Source organism: Sphaerodactylus townsendi, linkage group LG02 (genome assembly GCF_021028975.2).
Source record: "Sphaerodactylus townsendi isolate TG3544 linkage group LG02, MPM_Stown_v2.3, whole genome shotgun sequence".
Taxonomy (NCBI): domain Eukaryota; kingdom Metazoa; phylum Chordata; class Lepidosauria; order Squamata; family Sphaerodactylidae; genus Sphaerodactylus; species Sphaerodactylus townsendi.
Window position 1 is genome coordinate 71,644,477 of NC_059426.1, and position 20,003 is coordinate 71,664,479.

A 20,003-nucleotide genomic window follows, 5' to 3' on the forward strand; every position below is an offset into this window, starting at 1 on the left:
CAACCTGGATGTTCAAGTTCGCTAACGTGCCTAATACTTCTACAGACCTCTTCTCCGAGATAGACTGGCTTCTTCCTGTGTGTGGACTTTATAGCAGCTCCCACGATGGTTATCGGGAATAAGAAGATTATGCGAATAATTCTAAACGGGTCTACTCAGAAGTCAGTCTCATTTTATTAAATGAACGTTAGTCCCAGGAAAGTCTCTCTCTCTCTCTCTCTCTCTCTCTCTTTCTTTCTTTCTGTCTGTCTGTCTGTCTGTCTAACTTACCATTCAACAACTAATAAACAAATTAAAAAGCAGAAACACAAATGTAATAGTGATGACAGATCTACATATAAGTTCCTACAAAAGATTTCAAAGTATCTAAAAACAAGTCCATATCCAATTGTTGTCTATATGCTGTGGATTCAAACGTTGAAAAAATTGTAAAGCTCTGAATGCATTGATTTTCAGGAGGTGGGGGATTTATCTGTCCAATAATGTAATATGAGTCTTTTAGCTGTAGTAAAAGCACGGAGGGGGCATTTCCATTGGGCATTGGTTAACCTCCAAGAGACCAGTTAATAGTTAAAAATGGCACAAGAAGCCTCAAAAATCAATGAACACTATAATACAAAATGGAAATGAGCCATAACTTGCTCCCACAAAAACTAAATTACTTGACATGCCCAGAGTAAGGGATGTGATCTTGTTACAGTGCCAACAGTACACACACACACACACACACACACACATATTGTGATTCACAGAAACAAAAATATATGTCTAAAGAGAGAAATATTCCTGTCTCTTCCATTTCTGTTTTTCTAAACCTTCAAGTTGCAGGATGCTAAAATCACCTGAACTTTCAGAACAGTCCCCCCCCCCCCCCCCCCCGCCCCAACACACACATGGCTAAAGGCAGAAATGTGTCTCTCAATTCTTCAGGTCCCAGGCTACCAAAATCAACTAAACTTCCAGTACATTATCTGTTTTGATAATCCACTGGCTGACAGCAAGGGCTTTATGCAGAATTTCCAGTGATTTCAAGTGAAAATAAAATAAGACAGTGGAGGGGTGCTCCTGTGTGGCAAGTAAATGTCCCATATTTCAAGAGAAAGAAAGCAGAGTTGGCAACCTCAGTGCAAGCAGAGAGGATGAGATTGCATGGTTTCAGTTGGCAGAGCAGAGATGTAGGAACCAGCACAAAAGAATTACAAAGAAATAAGGTCTAGGGATTTAGGCTGATTTTTCACGTCGAAATGCCCCGTGGCAGATCCAGTGAGTGTGCCTACTGCGGCTCTTTTTGCCTTGCTGTTGGCTCTTCACTGCTCCCTGGTTCTACGTGGGATTCAAGGCAGGGCTGGTGCATTATGCTCCAAGTGTTTCTTCATGAGCCCGGTACTTCACCATTTGCACCGCAAACTCTTCTGCAATGTCTTCCACGCATGCACGGACAACCTCCGTTTCCTACGTTATGATTGGCTGAATCTCACCCTCCCCTTCCCTCCCACACACTTTCACTATTTTAGTTTTAAATGAACACAAAACAGGCACTGAGAATTGGTGCCCTCGGCTCCCCCCATCTAAAATCCTTGCATGTGGATTTACCCCTGTTAGGATGCCTCCTTATCAGAGATTGATGGGGATTCAGCACTGGGTCTTCTCAGGAGGTGACCAACTGTGAAGAACTCCCTGCCCAAGAAAGCCTGTCTTGACCTTTTGTATGCCTTCCCTGTATAAAACTAGGCTGCTTGAGAGAGCTTTTTTTAAGCTGGTTTGTTCTTATATTACCGCTGCTATTGAATTATGACATATTTATTTTGCACTGGTATTTAACCTCAAGTTTAAGTCAGTTAAATATTTTTTGTATTTTCTGATTGGAAGCCATGTAATACATTTTAACTAATTTTTTCTGACCTCTTCTGTAACTTCATGTTTGCACTACTGTGACACACACTGTAGGCTTTTTAAGACAACATGGAACATTCAACTAGTACAAAAAATTAACTTGTGAAAACGTTGCTGTCAGATTATTGTCTGGGGGTTGCCTTTGAGTGCATATTACACCTGGTTTGAAGGAAGCTTACTGGCTGTCCAAGTCAAGTTCAAGTTAAAGGGCTAGTTCTTATCTTTAAGGGCTTTCATAGACTATCTCCCCCTATATGAACCTGGTCCAAGAGTCAGTTGGTGTTGGCAATTCCCCACTCCTCGCCGATCTGTGCCTACCTGTGCCTTCTTGGTCACAGCACCATTGCTATGGAATATTCTGACTCGAAGTGAAGAGGTTTCCACCATTGCTGATGCATCAAAAGAAGTGTATGGCAGTGGTGTTTGTAGAATTTTGAAGTATGGCTTTGGATAGGTGGCTGGAGAACTGAAGTGTATGGTATATGTAGTATTCTACTGTTATCAATATTTTTATTTATGTTTTATTCTTGTTATGGATATTGTCAGGTATTCTTTTGCAAGCTGCTTTGAACATTCAGGGAATACAAACATTTATGAAAAAAGAAATAAAAATAACAAAATTCCCAATCTGACATATTTTTGGCATATCCCTGACAACAGCTGGTGAAACTTCACAGTCCTCTTCAGGGGTTACTAACGCCTCTGTATTACCTGTTGGAACATGAGCCAACTGAAGGAAGACATAGTAGTGACTCCAGTTTTGAATGTCAAGAGACTGTTATAAATTTGCAAAACTCAAGGATATTAGTGTCTGAAGTTGTTACTGAATTGCAGAACAATCTGAAAAATGCTTTAGGTGATACATTGCAATCCAACTACACTTTATTTTCAGCTTGACAGCACTGCAGTTATGACAAAGCATGCAAGGTTGAATATTGTACATCTAAGCTGCAACATCTGTTAATGCTTAGCTTGGAGGAAGGGTATTCTGTGGCACATGTATTTCTGAACCTTAGTTGTCCTTCGTCAGAAAGCTGCCCATTCAGTATCGGCTGAAGATAGCCCTAATATGTTCACCGTCTACTGGCTTGTAGGAGCCAACCCCTGAAACACAAGGATGTGAGAATGAGAAAATGAGTAGCATTCCACACATTGAATACCTTTCTTAGATACATTTGTACCAAATACAGATTTTACATCAGATGTATGCCAATGTTCAGCTGATGCATCCTCTGCCCTGTACCACATGCTGGAAGGAACTGTGCCAATGTGATACTGAAGAACAAATAAGAAGTGGCCTATCAGTACAATGAATAAACTTATGCAGCTCCCCCTAAAAATGCCTGTATTAATTCTTAAAAAACTGGCATTCAGAAATTATATACAAGTTCACCAGAATTGTGATACAGTTTTCAATATGAATTTTTAAATTTTTTTAAACTGGAAATTCTCCTTCATTCTCTCTCTTATCTTCTTTGTATCTGTGTTATATTGTTCTCTCAGCCCCCTTCAGCATCTTATCTGAACTTGATATTTGGCATGAGTCCTTTCTCTCTGATGATATTCCAACTCTGCTTAAGCCCTGACAACACTGACCCAGCTGCCTCCCACCATGGTTCTTCTGGCTCTTTGACACAGTAGAGGTGAGTGACTGGATGGTGAAGGTATTCCCTATTATTTTGTTCCTCATTTTTGTACCTCACTAGCCAATGAAGATACTGAGATGGTTTCTACCATTAGCTGGAGGACAGGCTTCCTTTTATCTATCCTTTAAAAATCTCCCTTTCTCCAAGGAACTCAAGGGAAAACATGCAGTTCTCTCTTCCTCCATTTTAACTTCACCAATATCCCTGTAAGACAAACTGAGAGAGGCCTAAGATCACCTGGTTAGTTTCACCATGGCTGGGACTGGCTTTGAACTCTTATTTCTCTGGGCATATTAGTTTGATACTCTCCCACTACTCTATACTGACTCTATTGAGTTTATTATATTTCCTTCAGCTCAGAAATATTGTTCTCTCCAAGATCCTGGCTTTACCTTGATCGAGGGGTTTTTTACCACTTAAAAATTGCCAGTAAGTCTTCTCGTTGGTGCTGGCTTGCACGTTATGGATGGAAACAACCATTGGCCCCCATGAGGTCTCCTCTGTTTGAAAGCTGCAAGGGAAAAAAAAACAGGCAAGCTTTATAGAAATAGCAATGATGATACAAATGCCAAAGGAAGTAATGGAAAGAGACGGGATCAAGAAAAAGCAGGAGGAGAAATAAAGGGAGATATATCAAGAAAAAAACTAGGAAAAATAAGATGGAAAAGAAAAAAAGGAAGTGTCAGAAGTAGGGAAATAATTCCTCAGATGTGTCCAGAAGTTATATCCAAAGTCATGGTAAAGGTTTAAATATTTAAAAGCAAAATATTAAATAGGTAATACAACTGGAGTTTATTGATTTTCCACCTTGAGTATAATGGTTGCACAGAGATTAACTAAATGAATGAATAAATAATGTTCTGAAAGATGACATCCTCACAATTTTATATCCTGAGTTTCATAATCATGCCGAAATGATAGCAACCTTCACTTACCTGAATTCATTTGGTTTAGCAGATTGAGCTGCATTCAAGACAGTGAGCAGCACTGAGCCCTTTGGCACATTGACAGTGATGGAATAGCTGAAACTGGGTCCTACGATGCTATTAGATATGGTGTATTGTACTGTGATGGTGGAACCTAAACAAAAGAAGAAGGTAGGTGACTTTTCATGCCCCTAACTCCCACAGTCCATCTTGAACTTACATATCTTTTGAGAATCCTAAGGCATCTGTCCTGACTTGATGACTAAATGAACAATGGCTTTTGATCTTCTGTAGTGGATTAATTTTGTGTAGAACCTGGAATTCTCTGAACCAGTCAGAAATTTTACAAGATTATTTAAAACATTTTATGCCACTTTTCCAGTCAATCTGACTTTCCAGTCATCTACACATTATCCCCCTAGGTACTCATTTTACCAACCTTGGAAGGCTAGAAGGCTGAGTCATCCTTGAGACAGCTACCTGAAACTGACTAACATTGGGATAGAACTCAGGTTGTAAGCAGAGCTTTGATAGCTTACCACTCTATGGCTCATTCCGCACATGCAGAATAATGCACTTTCAAACTGCTTTCAGTGCTCTTTGAAGCTGTATGGAATAGCAAAATCCACTTGCAAACAGTTGTGAAAGTGGTTTGAAAACACATTATTTTGCATGTGCGGAAAGGGCCTTTGCCACAGACTCCTCTAAGAAATCTGACACAGCCCTATTTAATCTGAAATTGCCTCAACTTAGGGTTGTCACTTAAAAGCTCTAAAATAAGGAGCACATTATATCTGAGATGTTAAGAAAATTACATATTACATATGTTAGAATATTAGCAATACTTTAATAGAATATATTATCCTTATAAGGTATTAAAGTAGCTTTTTGCAGTTGGGCAATTCATATTTTCCATGAGTATTTCTATTAAAGCTACATAATGAACATTTCTTTGAAATGGGGAAAAAGGGGCCTGCATACCCCAGCTAGCTATCAGTTAGGTAGAATGATCTTGTAAGTAGAGGTCAATTGACATCTAGTCACCTAATAGTGTATCCAGCCAAAAAAATCCTTAGGATTGACTTATCCCACTGGGATGTCCATGGAAATAATTCCCAAAACATTCCTGTTATTTGGGAGTATTTCTACTTTCTCCCAGGCCAATTTTATTTATTTACTTTATTAAATTTATATCCCGCCCTATCTCTGTAGGGCTCAGGGCGGGTTACAACATAAAAATATACAATCCATAAAATAATTAAAAATAGCAATATAAATATTAATACACTAAACTCCAATGTCTAATACAGTGGAACCTCGGTTTTCGTCGGTTTCGGTTTTCATCAATTTTTTCAGTGAAAAGTTTGTCTCAGTTTTCATCGATTTGCCTCGGTTTTCATCAATTTGCAGTAAGGTGCAGGGGTTTGTGGAGAAAAATCACCCGGTTTTGGTTTTTTCAGTGAAAAAATTGTCTCGGTTTTCTTCAATCTGCCTCAGTTTTCATCAATTTGCAGTAAGGTGCAGGGGTTTGTGGAGAAAAATCACCCAGTTTTGTTTTTTTCAGTGAAAAAATTGTCTCGGTTTTCCTCAGTCTGCCTCGGTTTTCATCGATTTGCAGTAAGGTGCAGGGGTTTGTGGAGAAAAATCACCTGGACAAAGCTGTTGCAGGCTGTGTCTGCAACTTGTTTAATGACAATGTCTTGCCCCATTTCAGACAAATCTTAAAGAGGCGTCAGAAACAGACCTCTTTGCACAGCTTTCTGGTGCGACATTGGTCCACTGGCTCTGAAGCTGGTCCTAGTGTTATTGTTTGTTACTGTTTTCAGCATTAAACACTATATTCACCAAAAAATCTGTTTTTGGTATGTTTTTGGGAGTGCCTAGAACGGATTAATTGGATTTACATTGATTGCCTCGGTTTTCATCGGTTTTGGTTTTCATTGACTCTTTTTGGACGGATTACCAACGAAAACAGAGGTTCCACTGTAAATAAATTCAGATGCCTGTAGGCAATACAATCCCAATCACCACCTCAACCCACCCACCCCTCACCACCACCCCCTGGAGGCCCAAAAGGAGATGATCTTACATTATTCAAACCGGCTGGTTAGTTGGAAAAGCCTGGTGGATCAGCCAAGTCTTGCAGGCCCTGCGGAATTGTGTTAGCTCCCGCAGGACTCACACATCACTTGTAATCTTGTTCCAACAGGCTGAAGCCAGGGCTGAAAAAGCCCTGGTTCTTGTTGACGCCAGCCGGATGACTCTCGGGCTGGGGATCGTTCATTTAATAGGTGCTTGGGTGAAGTGTCATCACTTCGTGAAATCTTACCACATCCGTCCCTCACATCCAGATATGTTTTGCCCACTAGAGAAGGCAGGATTTGAGCAGCAGCAGCAGGGATATTAAAGGCTCCCAGTGAAATCTCCTTTAGTACTTCCTTAGTAGTCTTCACACGGTCCCATGCCCCAGGATTGTAAAATTTAGAAGTAACACTGAGTGCCTGGAAAAGAAAAGTAAAAGATGCTTACAACAGAGAAAATGATGATGGGACAGAAAGGAATGAGGAATGGTGTCCTACTGTCCTTGAATCTCACCCTTTCTTTGCTTATGATCCAAATGGGCCAACAATCTTATGGTGAAATGGGGCTGCAGTTTCCCACTCTGCCACTGCCTGTATGCATAGATAGTGGATCCAGGTAGACTGCTTCACTGACCACCCTACTGAGGATGCCAGACTCCAGGTGCGACCTGGAGGTCCCCTGGAATTACAGCTCATCTCTAGACTACAGAGATCAATTTCTGTGAAAAAAAATAGATGCTTTGGAGAGAGGACTCTGGCATTGCACCCTGCTGAGATCCTTGTCCTCCCTAGCCTTCATCTCCAAAATCTCTAAGAGTTTCCCAATCTGAAACTAGTGACCCCCACCCCCATCCTCCGCCGGTGGTTGGGGAGGGGCCTGGCAACCTGTCAGTTCCCAGATCAGACAACAAAACACTTGTAAGTTTTCAAGGATTTTATTGCAGATGTGTGAGGAACAGAAGGTATGCAAGGAACAAAAAGGCGCCAAGCAGTTGTTAATATGGATAGCATCATCCCCACCCCCACAGGTGAACTACAGGACTGGAAGCCCTTCCCAGCCGCAGGACTCCAAAGCCAGAGCAAGTAGATAGCGGTGCACCTGCAAAAGCAAAAGCACTCCCAAACTATTTCCCCTCCCAACAGAACCATCCCGACACAACCCTACTGTTTTCCTGACTATGGGGTGGTGGTCTGGTAGCTTTTGCTCTTAATGTTAAGCTACCAGACCACAGCCACACATCCCAGAAAACCCACAACAGCTCGTTGAGTACGGACATTAAAACCTTCAACAATGTACAGTCAAACCTCGGTCTTTGTTGCCCTCGGAGATTGACGGTTTCAGTCTTCGCTGGTTGCCCCCGGTCGTTTGGTCACCTCGGAGATCGGCGGTCGCCTCAGCTTCCATCGGCTTCTGAGGTGACTTTTGAATATATCCAGTGTGCCGTTTGTGTTGCACATGCTCAAACAGCATTGCGCATGCACAAATGGTGTACCTCGGAGTACACCGTTTTCGGTTTTTGCCGCCTGTTGCCGGACGAATTAGTGGCGAAAACCAAGGTTCCACTGTATTCATTGAAGATTTATGGGGGGAGGGACATATCTGTCATATCTCAGCTGTCATTCTTTTTTCCTTTCATAGGAGTCTAAAAGGGGTCTCCCTACCTGATTACAGGGCTACCCATTCAGCCAAAAAACGGCTGTGAATCACCATGGGCTGCAGTTGCCGCTAGGGGTGGGTAGGCAGAGCTGAACTGGCTGTTTTCTGGCAAAGTAAGGGCGGAAGCAGAAATCTGGCCATGTTAGGCCAGAGCAGACATCACTGGAAGTGGGAGGACTGGCCCGAGCCTTTGAAGGACCAAGCCCTCCTTTGTGCCAGCTACCCATTCAGCCAATCATATCGCAAAAATTTTTACACCAATAAATATGCACATTAAAACATGCATTTAAAAAAATCTGAAACATAAAACTTAGACAACAAAGGCATTTTGTCACTGGTACACACCTGCATTGCTAGGCCAGTGGAGTAGATATTTCCAATGATGCCATTGCTGTGTTGTTCACCCAGGATTTGCTTTGTGATTTTAGTCAGTGCTTCTTCAATAACTGTCACAAACTCGCTCTGCTGTATCTTGCTCATTTCACTCACACATGTCAGTGCCAAGCTTGCTACTGCCCCCGTGTCTGCAAATCATATCTTGCTATTATCATACAGCTGTTGCAAATTTGTATACTTATCACTGCTAGGACAATGGGGATTGTAAAAGCAATATGTCTTTATGATGTTCCCATGTGACAAGAGACAACATGGTGAAGGGAGGATTAACAGGAACCAGGAGGAGTAATGCAATGGTTCTTAATCATTTTGGAGTCAGAGACCTCTTTGAGAATCTAATAAAAGCTACGGACCCCCTCCCAGAAAAAAATGTACATAAACTTATGCACACGAAGTTTTGCATACCATTTATTCTAATTAATGGCCACTTCCTGAAAAATGTTGAAATAAATCCAAATTGTGCAAGAAAAACAAAAAGTAAACCTTATTATTGCTCAAAGGTAAATTCAATGAGAAGGCTGCTGTTGTTTGGCTTGAAGAAATTGAAACGGTGGAGGGGTCCTTGACATGGCAATGCGCATGCCACCTTTGCCCTCATTTTAAAAATTATTTTTAAGCCAGCAAGTGCTGAAAACCCTGACTCACAAAGGTAAGTAGCAGCTTGTGGAATAAGAGTTTCCATAGCTCGCTTTGTCAGTCGAGGGTAGCACTTATGACAAGGAACTCCAGAACTCACTGGAACCTGATGTAATCCATAATCTTAAAGTCAGAGCATGTTTTCTTTAATTCCTATCAACAGGAAACTATTCTAGACATCACACCGTGTTTCCCCAAAAATAAGACAGTGTTTTATATAAATTTTTGCTCCCAAATATGCGCTATGTCTTATTTTCAGGGGATGTCTTATTTTTCCGCTCCACAGCTGCATGCTCTGGTGTTCTGTTTGACGGGCATGCTTCCAAACAAAAACTTTGCTACGTCTTACTTTCGGGGGATGCTTTATATTTAGCACTTCAGCAAAACCACCATTACATCTTATTTTCAGGGGATGTCTTATTTTTGGGGAAACAGGGTAACATGATGGCAATGATAACTGTATGTTACCTTACCATGCCACCTTATGCATACTTATTTCCATATTTGACATAAAAATATTTTTTTTCACAAAGACAATTTGAAAAGTAACAGGAAGGATATAGAAGGGAAAAAATATTTTTGAACCCTGTTCACAGACACCCTGAAGACAGTCCATCCAGGAACCACAGGTTAAGAACTCTTGGAGCAATGGCTAGTGTAGCCTTTAGTTCATCCTCTGGCAGTTAATTCTGCATTTTAAGCCCTCATTGAGTATAGTAGTATGTGGGAACGGATCAGAATGTGTATAAAATTGTTTAATCAAGGAAGATTAATCCAAATGAACCAGAGATTGCAATGAATCAAAATGGTTTCTCTGTGTAGGAGACCAGCAAGCCTGCATGTTTTAGCAACAGGTCAAAGGAATGTTACCAGCAGGTTTCTCAGTGAATATGCAGGCCAGCAAGATAACATCTTTAGTATCTTGGCACTGAGGGCCTACGTGACAGCAGACAAGATGCATTTTATTACCTTGTTTTCTTGGTTAGGTTTTTGGGTTAGAAATGAATGTGATTAGTTAAATTACAAAGTGTTTTTCTATATAGTTAAATGAACACAAATGATAAATGAGTGATTCATATTTACATGTATTTGTATTTTACTATAATTCTATTGTCTTAGAATCATTGTATAATTGTTAGAATCATGTTTTAACATTTCATGCTGGGGAATTAGAAGAGAGTTTTATGATCCAGAGAAGAATGTCAGAATGCTGCGCCATAGCTTAAGCCTGCACATTACCTAAGGCATCTATCTCTGAGAGCCAAACTCAGAGAGCAGGTTTTCCTTGAGAATGGCAAAACTAGATTTTGTGGCAGTCAGCCTTGTATATGCATGGAGGCTACAAGCCCAACAGCATCTAGTGTTTGAGTAACAGAATATCTGATGAGAAATATAGGCTGTCTTTATGTGGACAAGGAGACAGATCTGACCAATGGAGTTTGAATACATATGAATCATAATACGTTAGAAATTAAGGGGATGGACTGTGTGGCCGTGTTGGCATCTACAAAAAAACTAAGGTCTTCCTCTACTGGCCGTGTCTCTCGCTTGAGAGCACCAAGGCCGCTCCTTCGGGAGAGGTCATCTCCTGTAACATTCTAAACATTGTATTGGGGTGTGCCTCTCCTTTGGGAGAGGTCACCTTCTGTAACTTATCTGTATTCTGTAACGTTCTGAATTCTGGGTCTACTACTATCCTTAGGGCACTGGGGAGTGTTCACATTCTGTAACTTTGCTACTCATTCTGCTAAATCAGCTGTTTGTTTGTTTTTCTAATATCGAATGCCTTGCCTTTTATTTCTGCTTAGTTTTCATTGCGGACTTCATAAATAACGCTCATGCTGGGTAGGGCCAAGAGAAAAAGTGCAGCCCCCACAAGTATTTCCTTTGGTCTGTCCTGAATCTACTGCCCATCAACCCGAGTTGCAGTATTTTGGGAGAGGATGAAAAAGTTATCTGTTCACACTATCTACCCCTTGCATTATTATATCAATCTCACACATGTAAAAGTCCCAGACGCTTCAGCCTTTCCTTAAATGTGCTCCAACACCTTAATCATCTAGGTTGCCCTATTCTGTAATTTTTCCAGGGCTTACAGCCGCCAGAACTACAGAGAGTATTCAACATGTGAGATCTAAGCAGGGGGCATTAGAATGCCCAAGCTGTTTCCTGGTATAAATCCTAGTAATCCCATAGCAAGAGTGTCTTTTTTCACTGCTGTAGCACACTTGGCTGATGTTTTGATTGAGCTATCCAATATGATCCTCTCCTTCTCTGCAAGTTCAGACTTAGCTGTAAATGATAAATATATCCCAAAGTTTTTAAAACAAATATAATGTTTTCCTTAAAGAGGTAAAGTTCCTCACATCCTGAAACAGGCCCAGATTCTTTGATATAGTGGTAGGAAAGATTGAGAATCTGTTTTCCAACTATCCATGTCAAAAGTCTGCTATCCATGTCAAAATGAAATAGGGATTGATCTTCTGTGGGGGACACCCATTTTTACACCTTTTCCAGACTTCAACTTTTTGTAAGGCTACATCCAGGGTAGGAAAACTGTCCAAACAGAAATCTGGATACATCTAAGTGACAGTAATTTCATTTATTTTGATTCTGCTAGAGAGTTGGACTATCACTAGAGAGAGAAGCCCAGGACTACAGTGACCCATTATGATTTTCCCTTTTACTTGCAATTCAGGAATAAATTTTCAAACTAGGTTTGTACTCCTTGGTTCACACTTGAGACATGAGTAATAAAAAACAACATCCATTTATTAGTAAGGACATAGAGAGATGGGGAAAATAGCTATCAGGACAAGGGAGCTCATGCAGTCGACAATCTATATATCTAACAGCAACATGTAACCACAATCTGTGGATATCTAATCTGTAGATTGGAAACAAATATTTCCTGGGTGCATAGGACTCACTTTGTGAGGCCAGCACACCCTTTGGTAGGAAATATCTAATGATATGAGTTCAAAACATTAACCATACAGTTCACTGACCTTGGCCCAGTCACCTTGCAGCCCAAACAACCTCACAAGGATTTTATAAAGATTAAAGGATGCTTGGAGAGACTGTGTATACTACCACCATTTATTTGGAGGAAGGCTGAAATAAAAATGTAATTTAAAGTAGCAAATGTAAGCAAGTTGCTGTTTTCTTACCTACAGAGAAATAACCTCCAAATTCCAACTCATTAGCCAGTGCTGCCTTAGCAAGGATGACGCTGGCATCTTCAACATCTAGGCTGTTCTCCACACACAGGGCCAGGATGTCCAGGGCCAGCTGGTAATAGGTTGTCTTGAGAGTCCCATAGTCATCTGCAATGCAGCAGGGTGTTATCCATTGTTCTTTCTTTCTAACTACAGATTGCTGCTACCCTCAGCCCAGCACTTCTTAGAAAATGATTTCCAAGCATAAAAGAGAAAAAAGACAGTAATATGATTAACTAAATATAATGCATGCTGATAATCCATAAAGCCACTTTGAGGAGCTGTCCTTGAGACCAAGATCATGCCAAGGTATTCCAGTAGCTATTTCTCACAAGGATATACAATGCTTGCTTGCTTGTTTATTTTTTAAGTTGCCAGTACTTGTGTTGATTTCCACCAATGGCTCCTTCAGGACTTGGGAGAGCACCTAAAAATGGTGCAAGTACTCAGTCCCAGTAGGAATCATCACAAAAAAAGCTCTGGAGATATGAATCAAGAAACAGAGTTGCTAGACTAGATTTTTCACATTATATATAGCCTTTTCCTCGTCTATGATGGATGAATTATTTGGGGACTGTTTATAGATCCACTAGTTCTCAAAATATCCAGGATCAGTAGGTGTGAGCTAGCCTTTTGGCTTTCACCACATATCCACTCTCTTTTCTCTTGAGTTTCATTTTCCCTGTAGGTTTTTTTCTTATTATGTTTTGTTTTTTATTTCCTTTTATTATCATTATTGTTTGTATTTATTCTTTTTTTCTTAAATTCTTTTTATGTTTTCATAAATTTTTGCAGGAAATAAAAAAGTATTATTATTTTTTTAAAAACCCTGGACCTGGATTGTTCTCTCCCCCCTGCTTAGCAACTCATTCATCCCCCTTTAACCGAGCAGTTTGGAGTTCTTGGTTTAGCAGTTAGCACATCAAAGAGGAAAAAAGGAACCTTAATAGCTAAGCATATTACTGCAAGACAAGGTCTCTGTTTCTGTTGCCAGGTCCTCCCAGCCACCAGCAGGGGCAGGGGTTGCCAGCTCCAGGTTGAGAAATTCCTGGATATTTGAGGTTGGATCCTGGGGAGGGCAGGGGCCTCAGTGGGGGCACAATGCCATAGAGTTCACCCTCTGAAGCATTTACTTTCTCCAGGGGAATTGATTGCTATAGTCTGGAGATGAGTTGAAAATATGGGAGATCTCCAGGCCCCACCTGGAGGCTGGCTTCCCTAAATCTCCCCAGCAAAAAGCCCTGCTACAGTGGCATATCAAGATGTTTGCAGGGTTTTTGAAATAAAAATGGTGGGCACTGCCAGGGCAAGTGGTGGAATCTCGGGGGAAACAAACAAACAGAGGCAGCTAGGAAGCTGGGCTTGCAAGTAGATGAATGTGGGTAGGATATTTAAAAGTGCAGTAAACTGTACTGACTACACAAAAATGCTCCAGATATATTCCTTAGAAAAACATAGGCACAAAGGACTGGAAAAAATATGGAAAAGTTGGGAGGAAATGGCAGTTTCAGGGGATCAGGTCTGTATGAAATTACTTCCCCACTGATGATACCTCAAACTCCTCCCTCCCCAGGCCCCACCCCTAAACCTCCAGAATTTCTGAGGCCAGAACTGGCAACCTTGCCTAGTGGATATGGGTTTCTGGATCTCACTTGTGTGGGAACCATTCAGGGAGGGTGATGAGTAGAAAAAAATCAATGCTTATTTTATCTTACCAAAATGGGTAATCTCTTCTTTAGTTTTTTCTTCTAGGACACTGACCAAGTTCACAGTATTTTCTGGTGTAGTGACATCATCAGGATTCTCACAGGATGACTGGAGGGCTAGAACATAAAGGGCCACTTTGCCAGATGTCATCTCTGAGAGGAAGAGATGGAAAAGAGATTTCAAAAATGGTTGAGAGCAAGACATCACAAATGAACACAACTGTGACCACTAGAGACAGTAGACCCATTGGATTACTAGCTGAGATAGAATCACTGCAAGATTCCTGACATCCTTTGAAGTAGGAAAGCTTGCTTTTTGTCTGTATTGTGGTGACACATTTGTGCAACATATTGAATCTACTCTCCCATAACTTTCACACCAAGTTAACTGGGGTGTATGTATGAATGCAATATTGTTTGCAGAAATTTCTTCCCAATAGGAAGTTATTTATTAGAAAGATATCCCATGTTTTCTAGGAAATATGATGCAAGATTCCAGACATGGTATTTTTTTGAATTAATTGAACTCTTCTATGAGAGTATCGTGGCTTATTTGCACAGAAGTGTTTCACTAACTTGTTTAGAATAGGTGTATTATGTTCATGTCCCACTTTTCCAAAGAAGAGACTTGGAGAACTACCTTTTGAGTTATACATCTTTGTTGTAGTTCGTGTTCCAAATTTTACAAAATGCTGCCTAAGAATTCAGTAAGGTTGCCAACTCTGGGTTGAGAAGTTCCTGAAGATTTGGAAGGAGGAGCCTGGAGAAGGGATTGTTGGGAAGAGGAGGGGGAGGGACCTCAGTGGGACATCATGACACTGTAGAATCAGCCCTCCACAGCAGCCATTTTCTTCGAATTTATCTCTGTAGTCGGGAAATCAATGGATATTCTATGAGATCTACAGGCTGGCTCCACCTGGAGGTTGGCAACCCTACAAAATGTTACCTTCAACAGGGTCACAGTTTGCAGGAGTTTATATGATTTGAAGCACAACCACACCTCATTAGGGCTATTTACACGTATTGTGGGAGAAAACAGGACTGGCACTATTTATTTATTTATTTATTTATTTCGATTTATTATACCGCCCCATCCCCGTAGGGCTCTGGGGATATAAACAGTTGTGTGTCAGGCAGAAATTCAGCAGATGAGAATGAAGTGCCATGAAGGTTTCTGAGTTTCTGCCTGTGACACATATGTGGAAGATACTGGATTCCCAGCAGGAAAAGAAAATGGTTATAACTGAAGGAAAGCCTGAATTATTCTGAATTATTAAATAGAAAAAGAACAGACCAGCTTCTACCCCATCCCTTGTGGCTATACATTTTGTTAAGAGTACCTCCTTGTGCACCAGAATTTTATTGCTGCTTAGGAATTAAGCTCACTCATAACTTCAGAAAAAACATAGTAGTCCTTCATTATAGGGATCTACATATTAGGTAGGAAAAAGCAGAGATAGCATTCCACATTATCTACCTGTGCTAAGATGGATAGAGATAGTAAAGAACACACCTTGTTCCTATGGGAGTTAGAAGAAAAATGGTCATCTGGACAGAAGGAAGTTGCTTTGAGAATAGCTGTCCAAGGTTAAAGAGCAGAAGCAGAGGATTGCCAGCTCCAGATTGAGAAATTCCTGGAGATTTGAGCCTGTGGAGGACTGGGACCTCACTGGGAGCACAAGTATAGTGAGTCCTGTCTTTCTAGCTCTCATGCCACCTCTAAAGTGTGTTGTGCATGAAGAGGCATTGCACTGTCCACTTCTTCCAATGCATTTACAGTGTGATGTAACAAGAGACAAAAAAGAACAGAAGTACTTCTAAATCAGCCCTTCTTCAAAAAATTTGAAGGAACTAAGAAGTCTAAGAATGCAGTCCTAAAATCACCATCATGGGAGTACGTTCTACTGAATACACCTGAGTAGGATTGCTTAGGATCGTATTGCCTGTCTTTTATTCCTATTCAGTTCAGTATGCACATACACAGAAAGACTCCTCTCATTGCAGATATCCTACCTTTTGTGTTCTTCTCAACAACTGTTTCCTTTATCTTCTCAATCAGTTGCATTTTCACGTGGGGATCCAGTGCCTCAGCCAGATTCAAAGCAATCAGGACACTGGGATCTGGTGAGCTTTGCAGGATGACTGAATTTACCAGCTGTGTCTGCAGTTCTGTAACCAATTTCTGATCATCAGGAACAGCTGGAACCAGGAAGACCCAGATGTTAATCTAGAAATAGCATCTGCCCCTAGAGCTCTTACCGAGTCTGGTAAGGGACTGTCATATAAAGCAGGCTATCTAGGGCTCCTATTCAGCTACAACCTATCTTGGGTCTCCTTGTAAACAAGTAGAGAGCAAGAGCTAAAGATTGAAGCAGCTGCAAGATTCTCCGATTTTTCTATTCTAAAGAACACCAATTTGTCCCCGCTGCACTGAAAATCTTCAATGCAAAGATAATCCCTCAGCTATTATACGGAGCCCCAATATGGATTACCCAAATTAAATCACCTTTCGAGTCAGTACAGGCATACTTTTTGCGAAGAATTTTAGGGTCACCAAGGTGTGTCCCTTATGACACCCTACGTAGAGAAACTGGACAAAATAGCATGGAATTGATGGCATGGACAAGAACGTTTAAGTATTGGACCCAAATTCATTTTGAGCCCAAACCAAACAGCTTTATATATTAACTCTTATCAGAATCTGCTTCTGTGAAATGGTTGGCTGACATAGATAAGAAACTTAACAACATGGGCTTAACAGCCGACCAGTTCCAAACTATGTCTGCCATCAGAATTCATAATGAAATTAAATCTGTTTTAGTTGAAAGAGAGAAACTGGAAATGGTGCAGGAGGGGGAGAAAAGCTGCTCTCCACAGGCCTTGGGAATTGTCCGATCAGACCATTGTGCCAACTATTTGTCCATTTTGTGCAATCCCAAACAACGCAGAGCGTACACTTTGGCTCGTTTTAACGCTCTGCCTAACGCTATGACTCTTGGCAGGTATAATAACACTCCAATCTTAAGGAACAGGTTATGCCAATGTCAATATAGCCGTTGTTGAGACTGTTCAACATGTACTATTGGAATGTCCAATATGCGAGTGGATTAAGCTCTATGTACATCTGTCCATTGATAGAGAGCTCAAACGATGTCAGGCTACCATCTACTATGAATTTTCTACTCAACGGTTCCTGTGATCTCGTATGTGAGAATGTTGCGAGTTTTTTGAGGAACTATTTGGTCAGGCGCAATCATTGCCTACATAGTAGTAACAGTTAAATTATTTTATGGGTGCGTGAATGTTGTGAATGTTCAACGTTGTTTTAATGTATTTTAATATTTTAATGTCTCAGTGGATAAATGCCCCTTTTTACTAACTCTGTAATTTATAATGCCAATAAAGGCTTTGGAATTGGAATATAAAGCAGGCTAATGCAGACCATGCTTTTTGTACATGATAACCCAGTCATATTTCATAGTGCCTTTGCTCAAGTTGCTTGGCTCCTGCTTCAGTTAGAGACAAGAAATTGGTGGTCTGTGACTGGGACTAGTTATATGTAATTTGGCTCTGAAGCAGCAGCCATGGTGGAGAAGATCAGAGCTGTATCAGTGGAGAGGAGGGGGTTAACTGTTCTCCCTCCACACTATGCCCTAATCATAAATACCCCCCCCCAAAAAAAACCCACCTGTCTTCCATTGTCCTTGTGTCTGCCCCCTAGACTTAGTCATGCAGAAAGAGGGAGCAGGCAACATTTTCTCATGCATCTACCTGTCTGAATGGGCCTCTCCTCCATGGAGCAGCCCACCAAATGCACTCTAAGGAAGCTGTTACATATGTTCAATGATGTGGACTACAATCTTTTTCACAAATTAGCAGTTTTCCTACACAAAGGTTCCTCCAATTTAGAAAGTCCACCAAACATCTGATAACCATTCATGTGTGCATTTTGTTCCATGTAGGAAGTTTCAGTTGAGTGTGGCCCCACACTGAGAGTCAAGAACCTACCCCTGCCTTACTATCTACAACATCTGCCATATTTGCTTCCTCTACCTGGATTGGCTGAAAGAATTTGTTGCATTCTTCTAGCTTGACTGATTAGCTCAGTGGTGGGATTCAAATAATTTAACAACCGGTTCCGGTGGTGGGATTCAAATAATTTAACAACTGGTTGTATACAAGCACCATTTTAACAACCGGTTCTGCCGAAGTGGTGCGAACCTGCTGAATCCCACCACTGGATTAGCTGTAACAACAAGACTCTGGAAGAGGTGTGCGGATATATTTTAAACGTATCCACATTCAATGGGACTGGGGGAGGTGGAGGTTGCAACAGCTAGAGGGAAAATTTTAATACTCACAGCAAGTCCCAAGAGGGAGTGAAGCAGAATGGACCACTGTGAAGAGCACACATAGCTGAGTAACAGCAGCAAGGAACATTCTGGACTGCAATGAGCGAAACTTTCTTTGGGCGAATCTTTCTGCAGTGGAGGACAAATTTTCTGCCCCCTTATACAGTACAGCTCTGGTGCCCCTTTGACCTTCCCAATCCTTTGTTTCACAAGTGCCACCTCACTTCTGGCACTATTGACTTTAAGGCGCTTATCGCAGTTTCCACAACACAGATTCTCAAAGACAACTCCTGCTAGTTCCAACAACATCACCAAAGGTAAAGAGTTAGTCATTGCATAAAAAGACCGTATCCTGCTTACTGTATTGAGCCACAAAGTCACCCATACAAAATTACAATTTCCTGGCATGGCTCCAACCCCCAGCAATGTATAGCTTCATTATATCCACCAAACTCATAGGACCATCAAAGCAATGTAAGCATTTTGAGTGGGTTTTTTTTACTGTTTACTCCTAAAAAATGTTTGAGCAGAGTGAATAGCCAGGATCCCCAATCAATCTTTTTTCTGTCATAAACATATATGTTTTCTTAACATATGCTTTCATATGTTATGAAAATGATCATGAAATTAAATCCAAAAAATCATGAAAGTAAATCCAAAAAGTAAAACCAAAAATATGTAAGGATCGCTCTGAGTGACTATTGACTAGATTAACATCTGATTACTTCAATGGGATCATTTGACCATGTTCAGAAATGCAGGAAAAAGAACAACAGAGCAATTTATTCTGTTTCCTCTCAGAGTTGACCCTCATCCCCAACAGTCTGTCACAGTGCAATTCAATTTGGGATGGAGGGGAGTGCTGTGGTGCTCAAAGACAGTGCAGCTAAAGCAGCACTACACCATGACGAAAGGGGCTTTGGGTGGCACAGAAGTGAGGGAAACTCAAAATCCCTCCCACCATTTGAATTGCTTCAATGGCACTAATGGCTTACACTGCACTTTTGTGTGGTGTATGTCCAAAGGGCTGGGGACTGGCCAAGGACGTAAGCAAGGGGGGTTCTTGGGTTCAACCCCCCCCCCATTACATGTCTGAAATTCCGCCCCCCCCCCCTTTGTATTTTTTAGTGTTTTCCAGTTTTTGGCCTGCAGGGGATACACTTTTTAGGCTAGCAGCACCACAATTTCAGGGAATATGTTGTGATCTTTCAGGATACTCTCCTGATGATACCACCAGGTTGGGTGAAGTTTGGCTCAGGGGGTCCAAAGTTATGGACACCCAAAGGGGGTGCCCCATCCCCCATTGTTTCCAATGGGAGTTAATAGAAGATGGGGGCTACACATTTGAGGATCCATAACTTTGGACCCCCTGAACCAAACTTCACCAAACCTGGGTGGTATCATCAGAAGAGTCTTTTAAAGATACCCTGAAAGTTTGGTGTTGCTAGCTTAACAATTGCACCCCTGACAGCAGGCACCCCCCAAATATCCC

General features: G+C 41.2%; 1 protein-coding gene across 1 annotated transcript; it reads right to left on the bottom strand.

Annotated features, from left to right (window-relative positions):
• Window positions 1-2,711: 2,711 nt before the first annotated feature.
• CBLIF (cobalamin binding intrinsic factor) lies at window positions 2,712-18,844 on the bottom strand. Its single transcript, XM_048484549.1, has 9 exons — window positions 18,736-18,844; window positions 16,173-16,358; window positions 14,169-14,312; window positions 12,406-12,561; window positions 8,549-8,727; window positions 6,795-6,966; window positions 4,475-4,619; window positions 3,932-4,050; window positions 2,712-2,997 (listed from the first exon to the last, which is right to left on the bottom strand). Exons 1-9 carry the CDS (start codon window positions 18,842-18,844, stop codon window positions 2,936-2,938), a joined length of 1,272 nt encoding a protein of 423 aa, XP_048340506.1. The 3' UTR covers window positions 2,712-2,935.
• Between the last annotated feature and the right edge of the window lie 1,159 nt (window positions 18,845-20,003).